Consider the following 15,915-nt stretch of genomic DNA (forward strand, 5'->3'; position numbering starts at 1 on the left):
TGGCTTTTACAACTTACACCCACAGGTGAAACTCTCCTGTGGTCATGTGTAGCCACAGACCCTGGAGTACATTAATACCCAGGATATACTCAGGAATGAGAGATACATAAACAGGGTACTTATGGGGAGAGGCAAACAACTGATACCCAAAGAGAGCTGTACAGCTTTTATCCTCACACTCTGTCCCTCATAACCATCAACAGAGACCTCAGGCCCCAGAAACTTCTCAGGGCTTCTATATAAGAAGGTACATTTGGCTCCCGTATCTACAAGAGCTAAAACCCACTGGACATTTGCAGGGGACCAATTAATAGACAATTCAACATGGGGCTTCCGGTCCCCGTCTGCCCCTGTAGATAGGTTCCTTGGCCTCCCTCCTAGTCAAAAGTCCAAAGGATATTTCCTCCCTCATCTGTGTCAGGATATTTCCTTACACAGCCAGGTGGTCTTCCAGCCAGACTGGACGGGCTTCTCAGGGTAACCCCCTGGATTTCCCCATCAGTTTCTTCTTCTTCTGGGACCGCAGGAAGCGTTGGTTGGCTCACAGCTGCTTCCAGAGCTCTAATAGATACAGGTTTGGCTTTCTGTCAATCTTAGTGAGATGACTCCAGCCCCTACAAGATCTGACCACATCTGTGTTCTGATCATCCACACGGGGGCACTGTTTGACCAAGGAACAGAGGAACTCTGATAGACTTCAGGAACAGCTTTTTGCTGGCAGTGAGACTCTGCCTCTGCCAGACTGCCCACCGTTGTCGTGAAGCCATTTATGAGATAGTGGACGTACAGCACTAAAATGGCCATTAACGACCCAAAGGAGGCTGGGGAGCATGCTGGAGTATGAGATCCCACATTCCAGGTGTAAGACATTCATTATCAGGGCCCCATGTATTGGGATTGAAGATAGCCTGGCACATGCCGAACTCCCTCAGAATTTGCACTAAGTCTGTAAAGGACTGACACTTGCTCACCATTTCTGGCACATCACTTGCATTTGCCCAGACAGTATGAATAGCCGTCATTACCCACTCCATCAAAGAATGTGAGCTCTGCCCCTCACCATGCCTCAGGCTATTCTGCAGCTGGTGTAGGGAGGGGTGTGTCAAGATGGATGCTAACTTTTCCATCTCATTGTCAGTTCACATGAGGCTATCCACCCCTAAATCCCACAGGTGCAAAAGCCACACTCCTAAAGGCTCTCCAGGTTATGGGTGAAACTGGTTTGTGAGACCAGTCAGCCTGGGTATAGGGTTTATAGGTGGTATATTCTACCATCTGAACCAGACTCGCAGGGTTCCCCCTGGGTGACATAGGTTGTTGGGATTTGATTTTCTGTAACACTGCAGGGCAGGCCTTCTGGGAGTATGGTTCCACATAGACATCATCTTCCTCACACTCTGACTTGACCTCTGCAGCCAGGGAGGGAGATTGGTGTGGCTTCACCACTCGCAGCTCTACTTCCAGGGCACGGATTCTGGCTCCCAGGGCTTCTTCTCTTCCTTGGAGCTCATGTACTTTTGCTGTGTCACGAAGCACCATCTCAGTCTCAGCTTGCAAAGCTGAAGGAAACACCCAGCCCATGGCCCCCACAGCCGCACGGGCACTGGGTCGCTCCAGAGTCTCTCCAACCTCCTGCAGTGCTTCCTCTATTGCAGGGGTGTCAAACTCATTTTCACTGGGGGCCACATCAGCCTCGCAGTTGCCTTCAAAGAGATGGATGTAATTTTAGGGCTGTATAAATATAACTACTCCTTAACAGTTAAGTGAGAGCTCAGCGCTGCCGCAGGGTAGAAAATAGGTGCCGGTGGGATAAAACAAGGTAGAGGGCTGGATTTGGCCCACAGGCCTTGTGTTTGCCACCTGTGCTCTATTGTGTCAGGTGGGCCACTCCCTGGATGGAGCCCACAATGCCAGGAGGCTGGCGACCCACTACCACATCCTGGTATCATGCCACCCATCCTGGCTCTCCTCTAGGGATCCCGGAGGCTCCTCCTTTTCCACACCGTGTGAATACTGCCATCATTGTCAATTGTCTTGCAACCTGTCAAGGCCTGGCAGGTTCACTCTGGATTCTGGCAGGTGGACAAAAATGCATGGAGCTGTGGGGATGCTTGACAAGCCTTTATTAAAAGGCTTGTCACCATTACTGTCTTTTTCACCCCCTTGTTCCAGCCTCACTACCTCCAACTCCCTCCACTTTCAATCATCCCACTGAGACTAGAGGATGATTCTCTTGCAATGAGACACAGAGAAAGGCAGCCTGTTCTCTGAGGCCAAGAGAAACCCTAGAAAAGCTGAGAATTGCTCAGCCCTGTTGTCTCATTGCTTTGGTAGGCCCCTCACCCAGTCTGGCCTTGGGAGTAAAAGTGATGAGAGGGGTCCATGAGAATTACAGAGCTGTGTGCTCCCAGGAGCAGTCAGAAGGAGTCCCTGTCAAGCTAGAAAAAGGGCCTAAATTGTCACCTGTGGATTCATAGTACCTGTGACCTCCCATATCCTTTTTTCTCTCAGGTCCTCTCTCCAAGGAGCAGTGCAGACCCAAGTATGGGGACAACAGTTTCCAGAACATTTTCAAACAAAACCATTTTTATTCATGATTGACAGTCAATGCTCCAGAGGGGCTGCTCCTTCAAACCCCTACTGAGACCCACCCCATGCTAATGGTCTCGCCCTACCTCCCTGTCTCCCATCCTCCCATGTCAGTAGAACAGCTAGGATCAGCCCTGGTATAAGGAGGAGCCCTTGGCTCTTCTAGAGGATAGCCAGGTCACATCTTCTGGCCCCACCTATGGGGTTGGCAGCAGAAGGAATACCCCATTGCTCCCTACTGGCTGCAGTGGCACTTCCTCCAACTCCCTGGGACAGACTGGTCACTTTCTCTTTTGAGGCTGTGAGGAGCAAACTGGCCCCAGAGCCAAGGCTGGCTTCCCAGAGACTTTGAGGTCGGCTCTGGAGAGAGGGAGTCTTCTCAGCATGGGCTAGGCCCCTACCCAGAGCTGCTTCCCAGACTTGGAGCCTGCCGGGGCAGCTTGGCTGAGGACTAATCTCTGAAAGAACAGTTCTCCAGGGTCCCTGACCTACAGGGCAGGCACGGTACGAGGCAGGGACGGGATTCAGAGAGAGCCCAGAGGGCAGCAGGCTTTCAGGAGAGGCCCAGAGGAAGGCCAGGCTGGGGAGGTCCTCCTCATTCACTCTGGACCTGTCCACTGGCCTGTGAGTCTCCCTAATAGGAATGGTCTCTCTGGGAATGGAGGCATCCTGGGTCCCAGGCCACAGTGAGTGCTCCCATGACCCTGGGGAGGAGAGGTCAGGCATCAGGCCTGGAGTGGTGGGTACTCCTGATGTCCCAGAGAGACAGCAAAGGCTTTGGGCCTGGACAGGTGGGCATCTGCTCAACTGTGCTTTTGATATTCCTTGAAGTCAGTCTCTGGTGGGGAGGCTTTGTCACTGATCCCCAGCTGGGGGCTATGGACACGGCTCTAGACATCTTAGCTGGCAGCAGACTCAGAAGGACTTGAGTCCAATAGGAGTACAAGGTGACTCGGGAGGCCTGCACACCCTCCTCATCCTTCAAGGCCAGGAGTCACTTCTCCACTTCCAGCTGTGAGGAAGAGCGGGACAGTGACTGGCTCTGTATATGTGAATAAAAGGAGGGGGGAGCATGGGTGATGGGACAATGCCATTGGGTGGAAGAACACAGGGGGTGACACTGTCACTCAAATCAAAACATACATGTGGGTCTCTTGCCATCCTCCTGTGCCATATTTCTAGCTTTGTGTCCTTCCTTCCCCTTCTGGGCTCCCATCCTCTCCTTCCTGTCACCGTCTTCTTCCTATAGTCCTCCCCATCTTGTCGTCCTGCTCCACACCCAGACCATAGCTGGCCCCTTGGCATGCCATGCACACAGGCAGGAGTGGGCTGGCCAGAGTCATGTTCACCCTTATTCTGGGTTGCTCCCCACCCTAGTTTATTTGGGTGTTTCCTCACATGGATCACCTGGGGTTCCCCAGCCCTGATCCTTGGAGTCCCTCCCTCCCTGAGTCACCTAGGATTGGTCCCTCCTCTAACTCACCTGGGGTCCATCCCTCTCATGGCTCACCTGGGGTCTCCGTCCCATCTTCCTAACTTTCCTCCCTCCCCTGGCTCACCTGTGCAGGAGGCAGTCATTCCTCCAGCTCCAGCATCTCCTCAGCTCAGGCCAAGAGATCCAGTTGTTTCTGAGAAAATCAATTGGGTCATGAATTGGGGTGGGGGTGGTGAATGACCCCTACCACCTGAAACAGAAGGAAAAGACTGTGAGCACCCTTGATAGGGAGTAACCTGTGAGTCAGCAGGACCTGGAGGAAAAGTGGAAAAGCAAAGACCCACCCCGCTCTCTTGCACAAGGTGGGTGTTTTACACTGTCATGGTCATCAGCTACATATGCACACAGAGCAACACATAAACACATAAACACAAGGGCACACACACACTTGCGTGCACACAAGCACACACCTAGCTCAGGAACAAAGAATAGACCTTAATCCCATCAGCCTGGACAGAACCCAGGTCTGGGTACTACAGTGCCACCCTCTGGAATCCTGTAGACCCTGGAGCTACGAGCCAGCCCGCCTTGGTGACGAAGTCTTCCTGGGAGCAAAGCTCCTCAATGTAGCTCAGGAGATCCCAGTCTGGGTAGGTCTCATCCTCTTCCTGCTATAACTTTCTGTCCTCTTCTTGTTCTCCCCTTGGCTGCCCTTGGCAGAATGCACCATGGGCCAGTATCAGCAGTTCATCCATGATGTCCATGTACTCTTTCATGGCCTCAGGGGGATCTCATTGGGTGCCTCAGTCTCCAGGTCCACTGGTGTCTGTGAGCCTGCTGGACCCTGGGTATGTCCTTCCTGGAAATGGGCACTTGGGCAGAGATGAAAGAGGGGAAAGTGTAGGGAGCTAAAACTTCTACATCCCAAGCATGCAGTGGTGAGGGCAGTGTTTAGGGGTCATTAAAATGGATGTGGCCAGGTCAGGACACCCTGAAGCCCTGTGACTGTGTGAGGGGAGAGAGGAGGGGAGAATCCAAGAGTCATGTTTGAGGACATGTGGAGCCACTGATTCTCCAAGCCCCTCCCTTTTATTCCAGCCTGCTTCTGAGCAGACTTTATGTTGGGTCTTTTGATGGGGAGGTGGGATAGGGGTTATGAAAGTTGACCAGGTTCAGACCCCATAGTGACAAAGAGCACCTGAGTCCCTGGCTCTCAAGTCTGTTCTGGTTGAAAGACCAAAGCCCCTTTGAAGGAAAAGGACCAATGTGGGGACAGTGGCCTGCCCTAGGCCCCTGTTGCCTTTAGCTAAGGGCTCATTTGGGGCCCCCAAGAATCAGGTCTTGGTGGGGCTAGAAGAGGCATGCCCTGCATCCCCTTAATTAACAGCAACTTCTGAATATGCATCTCCTCCTCTGCCTCAAACACCATGAACTTGGAGGGTGAGGGAAGCACAGGCTGTGTTGAGAAGGAGGCCTCCCAGAGCCCAGCAAAGGCAGCAGCTGATGGAGGGATGGGGAACAAGGGCCTTACTGCTGTCAGGGGCCCAGGCCACTGAGGAGGCAGGAGGCTGGCTGGTGGAGCACATTCCCTGCACAGCCCCTCTGGCTGGAGTCTGACCCCACTTATTGGGCACATTCATCCCACCCTGTCCTGAGTCTTCATGTGAAGCTAAGGATGGACCGAGGTCAGAGGAGGGTGGAGCTCTGGGGGGAGATAGGACAGAAGAATCCATGCTCTGAAGGTGAGGGAGAGGCTTCCAGAGGGGAGAAGGACCTCTGGCCTCCAGGGTCCATGTGCTGACCAACAACATCCTCTCTGATGAGCAGTGGCACAGCTGGACCCTGCCCTGCAGTCAGCACACACCCCCACAGGAGTGAAGACCCAGAGCCCTGACTCACTTTTCTGCCATCTCATAATAGCTCATGTGGTCATAGTTGCTTTTGTGCTGCCATTCCTGCATGGCCTACCCTCTTCCCTCCTCCAACCTCGTGGTGGGCTTCAGGTGGAATAGGGACTGGAGCACTGGGCTGTAATACTTCAGGATCAGTCATGGTCTACAGCTTGGCCTCCACCCACCTGACCCACCCAGCTTTGTGCAGCACATATTCCCGCCACTCACCCAACATAACTGAATGCCGGCCAGTGAGGCAGGAGGCATCTGTGTGTGCAAAGACAAGCCTTCCCAAGCTACCATTGTTACTGCCACACATTCACACCAGCCCATGAACCTGGACTTGTTGCTGACCATCCACTCACACTCCATAGCTGGGACACCACCCTCAGACCTTCCTTCCAGTACCCAGGATAGGCCAGCCTGCACATCCAGCCCATGTTCCTCCATTATCTGAAAGCTCCAGGTGAGCCCCCTGTGCCCCTGCCCAGAGCACTCATATGAGAAAGCAGGAAAGAGCTTTGGCATCAGGACTTGAAAAGGTGCCTCCAGGCCAGGGCCTTGAAGTGTTGCCAATGTCAGAAGTTCTTGTGCACACTGTTGGGGCTACAGGGGTCATCAGCAAGGCGTTGGACTGGTCGATGGCCACACTAACCTTGCAGAAAGCCCCACATGTCCGTGGCCCAGGGTTCACTTGGAGGACTATAGGGGCCAGCTGGGCAGCTGATTGTAGAGCTTGAGAAGAAAGGTCAGGACACCAATGTCCTTGGCTGGCCTGGGTGCCCCCCAAAGCTGACATGGGCATAATCATCTCCACTGCTGAGGCTTCCAAGCATAGGGGTGCAGGACACACAAAACCTCCAGAGAGGGTGCCTGTAGCACTCCTGTTGAAAGGGTCCTGAGTCGGCAAAATGGTATGAGTCTGGGGGGGCCTGTGGTTGCCATGCTTCTGACCTGACTTGGCCCATGGTATTGCAAGCCCCAGTCCCAACGGAGCCATGACCAACATTTCCTGACACCAGATATGTCCTAGGCGAAGCTGGCAGCATCAGGAGGTGGCCAGGAGGGAATTATGGGATCATGAGGGGCAGTAGGTGCTGCTCCCAAGGTGGCTGGTGTGCACAGCCAGTTATGGACAAGGGAGAGTGCAATGCTGTAAAAAGAGTCATGGAGGCACCAGGATTCATAGTCACATCCACTCTTAGCAACTCAGATGCTGTTGAGACAAAGGAAAGGGGTGAATGGAGTAGGAGAATCAACAAATAGGACTGGGCCACTCTGGGTCCTCTTTAGCTAGTGGGGTATCAGAGCTGTGAGTCTCAACAGGTGAGGGCCATTTGGATGGGGCTAACTATAGAGTTTGCAAATATCCTCAAGTTACTGTCATGCTCTGACCTCCAGTTGAGAATTACTGCACTGAAGAACTTACTCCCCCTTCAACAAGGCTCCCTGACCACTGTCTGCCACGAAGAAACAGCCCCAACCAGCGCTGACTCAGAGAGCCTCCCTAAGGATGCCCTGGCACCTGACTCTGCCAGCCTCTGAGGCTGTCCCCAAAAACATAGTACTGGGTAGAAATCTGCTCTGTGGGAAACAACCCTAGGCAGACATACTAGTGGTATCCACCTTCTTCAAGGTAAGTTCTAGACACCCTAAGGGTTTTGCAAACAGGCCCCATCTCCTCTTCACTCTTTTCATAAATATAAATCACTGTCTTTCTTTCCTTGACTTGCACAACAATACAAAAACACTTGAGTAATATTTGTCCACAAGAAGGTACCAGGAACCCTGATATTACCCCTTCACACAACAGCCCAGCATGTACATCCTTGTCAGAATCGACAATAGCAAACAGTTAACATGAGCCAGGTTCTGCTAGTCTGGCCCCAGCACTCAGACTAATGACCACCCTCAGGACCTCTGTTCCCAGGAGAGGGGTCTGTGAAGTAGGCATTGTGTCCCTCAGATTTTCAGAAAGTTCCATTGCTGCTGTCATGTTAGATGATTGTGGGACTGCAATATGGTCCTTCCCCTTCCAACTCCCAACAATGGAAAGCGAAGACACAGTAGGAACCAGGCATGAGCCAGGTGTCAGTGCGAGAACGTTGTCTGGAACACATCCCTGTTCAGAGGAATTCGTGCAGACCCTAGTAGAACAAGCTACACACCACGTGCCTCTAATTACTCAGAACAGGTGTGCTTGGATGTTTATTAATGATACAGAAGATCATCTATCTTCCCACTTCTGTGCTACTCTCCTTGCCCCCTTTAAAATGGAAACCACCTTCACAGGTGTTCCTCAGGAAAACCAACCATGTTCTGTGGAATGAAACTCCAACCAGCAGAATCCTCCCATCCACTGTGGATGGTAAATAAGTTGTCCCGGACACAATCTTGCTGTTCTGGTGGAAAAGGGGGTGGCAATTCCCTCTAGTGGAAAATGCCCTGAACCCTTCTCCCAAATGGCTTTTATTGGGAATGGTATGTGTAGGTGTATACATCATACATGGGTAGCTCATCAATCAATGTCAAAAGGCCATAGTAATACAAAACAGGTATTATCTATAGATAACAATTGAAGGAACACAGATTTGTCATAGGTCAGGATCTGTTAGTCATGCTGATGCCAGAGGGTCTTTGAGACATATTTCATGAGATAAGGAGTTTACTCCTTAAGCCTTGAACTTAAACATCTGGTTTATATCACCAGGGCTATACAAAAAAAAGCAGAGCAAACTTCAAAGGATACAATGTACATTTCAGGCCTGATTCCCACAGGAACCCTCAGTTTTAGAGTCGGGTCATGTCTACCACCTGCATTACCTGGTTTTCCAGGGAGACTTACTAGCCCCTTTCAGGGCTTGCTTTCATGGGGCTATGGCTCTTGGAAACAGAGAGGTCCCCAACAATGCTCCATGTCATTATGGAATGACATGGACTATGAGCAAACCCCTCATCTCAAAGTCAAAAGGCAGGTCAGGGTACACCCTGAGTTACATGACTAGAAAACACAGTCTGAAGAACAGAGTTGCCACAGAGAGGGAACAATGCAGGACAAGTCAGGGAACCAAGCCCCATCTTTGTGGAAGTTACTTGGCTGCTCTGCCTGTGTGGAATCCAAGACAATAAGCAGTTCCCTGGATTGAGGAGAAGGAACTCTGGGTGGAAGGAGTGAAGAAGCTCTGGGCTGCGATGGTTTGAGTACCTTCCAGACTAGCCCTCAGGGAGAACATTACATTGTGGACTTGGCTACAGACAGCCCCACTGAACAATTTTCTGGCTAAGACCACCTCTTCTCACTGCCCCTGTCAGTTCCAATCCCTAAAGATATTGTGGAGCAAGCTGCAGGTGCTTGAAGAACAGGACTAGGCTTTCCTGTGACCCTCTGTGTGTCACCACCATGACACAACCCACTACTACTCCCTACACACACATGTCAAAGTGGCTTGTCTCCCCTCTAGAAAGAATCCATGTACCTGCTGCTGTCTTTTCTCCATACCCAGGCATTTCCTCTGATTCATCTTGATCTACCTCTTAGGAGCCAGTGCTGTCACAGGTTTCCATTGGCTCCTGCCTCCCTGGGGCACAAGTCCTTGGAGGTCCAGTGATTTCTTCTTCCTCTACTTGAGTCTAAATGATGTTTTCTCAGTGGAAGTGTCAGATTTTGATCCCAAATTTTGAAGGACAGCTCAGTCTCTAACACCCCCCCCCACCCCGATCTATAGGCTTACTCTTGCTGAAATCATCCCTGCAGGCTCAGGCACTGACCACTGCTGTGTAGTAGCCTCAACACAATGAGAAAATTCAAGTCCAGGACCCAAAGAGTGATCTGCTCCAACATATGCTCAGCATGCAAATGAAGGAGGGAAGAGTTTGAATTTAAACTATGGAATGTAGGACTCCAGACAATTCTGAAGTGGGGGAGGGACAGAGGGCAGGTGGGCCTGGGTGGGTGAGGGTGGGGAGAAAATCCATGGAGAGCTCTGGCAGGTACACAAAAGCCAATTCAAATTTTAGGGGCATTTTGTGGGGGCCTCTTTAGGCAATTTGTACATCAGGTTGTTTTAAATTCACAGCACAAAGGCTTTGCTTGATGTGTGCTTTATTTCAGTTCTGGATTGATCAACCTAGTTTTGGGTACCTCAACCAGCTTCCTATCTAGCTTTTGGCTTACTTCAACACAGGCTACACTTTTTGAACAAAATTCAGAACATATAGCCTGAAAAAAATAATGGCTACTTTTGGCCACACAGAACCCAGTGTTTTAAATTAGGATTGACTCAGCAGATCCAGCATGTCTGGTTACTGAGTGCACATCAGTCTTTAGAGTTCCTGAGGCCCCAAGTGCCATCCAGTGTTGGAACCTCTGCAGACTGCAGCTGGCCCAGCCTTACTGATGATTCTCTTTGCTCCAGTCCATCAGGGCAACGCCCTGTAGCCTACAAGGCCAAGACAAAAAAAAAATTACTATTTTTTTTCTTAGAGCATTATGTTGTTCAATGTTTAAGTTTTTACCTTTTGAATGACTTTGATGTAACATTTTAAAGAAGTATGTCTGCAGAGTTCACAGTCAAATTGTGCAATATGGAATAATGCAGTGATGAGTCTCTCTCCTGTCTCTTTCCTCTACTGCAAATGACCAGAAGGAGGATTGGATAATTTCAGTTTCTCTGGAAAGTATAACAAAGTCAAGTCAGTAAATTGATTTTGCTACTACATATATGTTTTATTGTCAAATGAAATTCTGCAATAGAATGCAAAAAATGAGGGGGGAGGGTAAAATTGTTCCCATGTTACTTGCTATGTCAATGGAAACTAGCCCAGACTGTCAAGTCTTGATCAATGTTATAACAACCACCTTGCAATAGAAACACCTGTGAATCAGCATTTATTGGAAAATCTCCCAATAAAAATAAATACACTAAGAAAAATATTCTAGCACAGTAAATGTGTTTGGAAAGCTCTAGGAATGCAGTCAGGTCAAAGTATCTTTTAGATTGTTTCAAAGGTCTAAATTTCTTTTCCAGAATTGTTTAATGGGACATCCAGACTTGTTAGGAGAAAGGACCTACTATTTTTATTTTTTTATTTTTTAATTATATCTTATTGATTATGCTATTAAAGTTTTCCCAGTTTTTCCCTTTTGCCTCCCTCCACCCAGCACTCTCCATTCCCTCAGGCAATCCCCTCACCATTGTTCATGTCCATGGGTCATGCCTATAAGTTCATTGGCTGCTCCATTTCCTGTACTGTAATTTGCATCCCCATGGCTATTCTGTAACTACCTATTTGTACTTTTTAATCCCCATTCCTCTATACAACCCTCCCATTTGGCAACCATCAAAATGCTCTCTTTATTCATCATTCTGCCTCTGTTCTTCTTGTTTCCTTAGTTTGTTCTTTTTAGACTCAATTGTTGATAGATTTGTATTTTTTGCCATTTTATTGTTCATAGTTTTGATCTTCTTTTCCTTAAGCAAGTCCCTTTAGCATTTCATATAATACTGGTTTGGTAACAATGAACTCCTTTAGTTTTTTCTTGTCTGGGAAGCTCTTTTTCTGCCCTTTGATTCTAAATGATCTCTTTGCTGGGTAGAGCAATCATGGCTGTAGGTACCTGCTTCTTATGACTTTAAATATTCCTTGCCAAACCCTTCTAGCCTGAAAACTTTCTTTTGGGAAGTCAGCTGACAGTCTTATGGGAACACCCCTGTAAGTAACTAACTGCTTTTCTCTTGCTGCTTTAAGATTCTCTCTTTATCTTTAACCTTTGGCATTTTGATTATGATGTGTCTTGGAGTGGGCCTTTTTGCATCCATATTGTTTGGGACTCTGTGCTTCCTGGGCTACCATGTCTTTTCCTTCACAATTTAGGAAAGTTTCTTTCATTATTTTTTCAAATAGATTTCCAATTTCTTGCTCTTTCTCTTCTCCTTCTAGCATCTCTATGATGCAAATGTTGAAACACTTAAAGTTGTCCCAGAAGCTGCTTTCATATATTTTGGATTCTTGTTTCTTCTTGTTGTTCTTTTTTTAAATTTTTTTTAATTTTTTATTTTTTAAATATATTTATTGATTATGCTATTACAGTTGTCCCATTCCCCCCCTCCACTCCATCCTGCCCACCCCCTCCCTCCCACATTCCCCCCCTATAGTTCATGTCCATGGGTCATACTTATAACTTCTTTGGCTTCTACATTTCCTACACTATTCTTACCCTCCCCCTGTCTATTTTCCACCTATCATCTATGCTACTTATTCTCTGTACCTCTCCCCTCCTCTCCCCCTCCCACTACCCTATTGACAACCCTCCATGTGATCTCCATCTCTATGGTTCTGTTCCTGTTCTAGTTGTTTGCCTAGTTTGCTCTCGTTTTTGTTTTAGGTGTGGTCATTAATAACTGTGAGTTTGCTGTCATTTTTACTATTCCTATTTTTGATCTTCTTTTTCTTAGGTAACTCCCTTTAACATTTCATATAATAAGGGCTTGGTGATGATGAACTTCTTTAACTTGACCTTATCTGAGAAGCACTTTATCTGCCCTTCCATTCTAAATTATAGCTTTGCTGGATACAGTAATCTTGGATGTAGGTCCTTGCATTTAATCTTGGGTAATGTAATTATGATGTGCCTTGGTGTGTTCCTCCTTGGGTCCAGCTTCTTTGGGACTCTCTGAGCTTCCTGGACTTCCTGGAAGTCTATTTCCTTTGCCAGATTAGGGAAGTTCTCCTTCATTATTTGTTCAAATAAGTTTTCAAGTTTTTGTTCTTCCTCTTCTCCTTCTGGCACCCCTATAATTCGGAACCAAGATGGCGGTGTAGGTGAACACACTGCGCCTCCTCGCACAACCAGAACTGACAGAGAATCGAACAGCAAGGGCATCTGACACCAAGGAAATAAAAAATAAACATTCATCCAGACCGGTAGGAAGGGTGGAGACAGGCACCGGGGTGGAGAGGATTCGCGTGGCTGTGGCGGGACCGAGACTGGCGGAGTGTGGGATGAATGGCACAGGCAGTCCGAGCACTAGCAGGCCCTGTGGCCCCACATTCCTGCACAGATAAACGGAGAGGGCCGGACTCAGAGTGGTGGAGAGCGGGGCAGGCAGAGCAGTGGGTAGCACCCCACGGCCCCATATTCGTGCATAGATAAACCGGATGAATGGCGGGAAGTGAAGCAGACCACGCAACCTAGGGCTCCAGCTCAGGGAAATAAAGCCTCAAACCTCTGATTGAAAAAGCCCGTGGGAGCCCTCCCCCACGTACAGCGTCACAGCACAGCAACCAGCGCAACCCCGCCCCAGTGAACACCTAAGGCTCCGACCCTTACAGTAAGAGACGCACCAAGACAAAAAAAAAAAAATGGCCCAAATGACAGAACACTTCAAAGCTCCAGAAAAAATACAACTAAGCGAGGAAGAGATAGCCAACCTATCGGATGCACAGTTCAAAGCACTGGTTATCAATATGCTCACAGACTTGGTTGAATCTATTCGAAAAACAGATGAAAAAATGAAGCCTATGCTAAGAGAAACAAAGGAAAATGTACAGGGAACCAATAGTGATGCGAAGGAAACTGGGACTCAAATCAACGGTGCGGACCAGAAGGAAGAAACAAACGTCCAACCAGAAAAGAATGAAGAAACAAGAACTTGGAAAAATAAGGAGAGGCTTAGGAACCTCCAAGACGCCTTGAAACGTTCCAACATCTGAATTATAGGGGTGCCAGAAGGAGAAGAGGAAGAACAAAAAATTGAAAACTTATTTGAACAAATAATGAAGGAGAACTTCCCTAATCTGGCAAAGGAAATAGACTTCCAGGAAGTCCAGGAAGCTCAGAGAGTCCCAAAGAAGCTGGACCCAAGGAGGAACACACCAAGGCACATCATAATTACATTACCCAAGATTAAACGCAAGGACCTACATCCAAGATTACTGTATCCAGCAAAGCTATCATTTAGAATGGAAGGGAAGATAAAGTGCTTCTCAGATAAGGTCAAGTTAAAGGAGTTCATCATCACCAAGCCCTTATTATATGAAATGTTAAAGGGAGTTACCTAAGAAAAAGAAGATCAAAAATAGCAACAGCAATGACAGCAAACTCACAGTTATTAACGGCCACACATAAAACAAAAACGAGAGCAAACTAGGCAAACAACTAGAACATGAGGGTTGTCATTAAGGGAGTGGGAGGGGGAGAGGGGGGGAAAGGCACAGAGAATAAGTAGCATAGATGATAGGTGGAAAATAGACAGGGGGAGGGTAAAAATAGTGTAGGAAATGTAGAAGCCAAAGAACTTATAAGTATGACCTATGGACATGAATTATAGGGGGGGAATGTGGGAGGGAGGGGTGTGGGCAGGTTGGAGTGGATTGGGGGGGGGAAATGGGACAACTGTAATAGCATAATCAATAAATATATTTAAAAAAAAAGAAAAAAAAAGAAAACGCCCGTGGGGGTTGGGGCGGCAGCAGGAGAGACTCCCAGCCTCACGGGAGAGGTCGTTGAAGAGACCCACAGGGGCCTAGAGTGTGCACAGGCCCACCCACTCGGGAGCAGCACCGGAGGGGCCCAGTTTGATTGTGGATATCCGAGTGAAAGATTGAAATCCGGAGGAGAGTGAAGCGGGCGCCATTGCTCCCTCTCAGCCCCTCCCCCACGTACAGTGTCACAGCACAGTGACCAGCGTTACCCCGCTGTTGGGGGGCTTTAACGCAGCCCCCCCCGCCCCGTTCTGCCAGGGATGAAGAAAAAGACTACCAAGACATGATCTGCTTGGGGAGGAAAGGTGGCCGTTTCTCTCAAGGGGAGAAGGGCCCAGACCCTTTCTCTCCAGGGGCTTTTATTAGGTTCATTCGCTTAGGAATACGGATAAAGCTCATCAATCATTATCAGCCAGTAAGGATTAAACAATACAAGATTTACAGAGAACTCTGAGGGCTTATTCTGAGTTACAGCCAATTAGTTAGAGGGCCATAAAACTTTAGGCGCCAGACTCATCTCTGGTGTGGACCCTTATCTCTTAAACTGAGGGTACAAATTAAGTAGGTTTCACAGGAATGTATGTATTTTTCTTAGGCCTGATTCCCCAGGGAATCCGCCCCTCCCAGCACAGGACTGCACTGCCCTCTGTTATTGCTTCAGGCTTAAATCAGGCAAGGGAAGTAAGGCAGCCAAGAGATTAGGAGACTTCTTGCAGACAGAATGAGGACTCAGGCTATTTCAAAGCCGAGGGGCGAGGGTCCATCACCCCCTTTTTCCACAGCCCCCCGAGTCCTTCCCTGCGGGCCTCTTCCGTGACCAGAGCCTGTCTTAGGTTGATCCTCCCTTGAGGAATCTTACCCGTCATTGGCTAACTGGCCAAGCTCAGGGACAAGCAGGGTGAAGTGGGCAGAGGTGGTACACCTGCCAGGGAGACAAGCTTTGTCTCCTTAGTGGCTTATGGTCCCAACTCTGACTCAGCCTTAACCATGAGGGGTTACAGCCTCTGAAACCAGGCAGGGCGGTTCCCAACACCCCGCCCCAGTGAACACCTAAGGCTCCGCCCCTTAAAGTAACAGACGCACCAAGACAAAAAAAAAAAAAGGCCCAAATGACAGAACACTTCAAAGCTCCAGAAAAAATACAACTAAGCGAGGAAGAGATAGCCAACCTATCGGATGCACAGATCAAAGCACTGGTTATCAATATGCTCACAGAATTGGTTGAATCTGTTTGAAAACCAGATGAAAAAATGAAGCCTATGCTAAGAGAAACAAAGGAAAATGTACAGGGAACCAATAGTGAGGCGAAGGAAACTGGGACTCAAATCAACGGTGTGGACCAGAAGGAAGAAAGAAACATGCAACCAGAAAAGAATGAAGAAATAAGAACTCGGAAAAATGAGGAGAGGCTTAGGAACCTCCAGGACATCTTGAAACATTCCAACATCTTCTTGTTGTTCTGATTGGCTTTTTTTCTTCCTTGTGTTCAAAATCATTGATTTTATACTTGGCTTC

At 48.5% G+C, this 15,915-nt stretch overlaps 1 protein-coding gene across 1 annotated transcript in view; it reads right to left on the reverse strand.

Moving 5' to 3' along the window:
- Positions 1–10,499: 10,499 nt before the first annotated feature.
- CDK20 (cyclin dependent kinase 20) overlaps positions 10,500–15,915 on the reverse strand; it is a 98,595-nt gene continuing 93,179 nt past the window's right edge. The window contains exon 8 of the mRNA XM_045193722.3: positions 10,500–10,586. Coding sequence (XP_045049657.1) covers positions 10,578–10,586 — 9 coding nt within the window. The 3' untranslated portion in view covers positions 10,500–10,577. The remainder of the gene's footprint in view (positions 10,587–15,915) is intronic.

The sequence above is a fragment of the Desmodus rotundus genome, chromosome 1 (assembly GCF_022682495.2).
Source record: "Desmodus rotundus isolate HL8 chromosome 1, HLdesRot8A.1, whole genome shotgun sequence".
Classification (NCBI taxonomy): domain Eukaryota; kingdom Metazoa; phylum Chordata; class Mammalia; order Chiroptera; family Phyllostomidae; genus Desmodus; species Desmodus rotundus.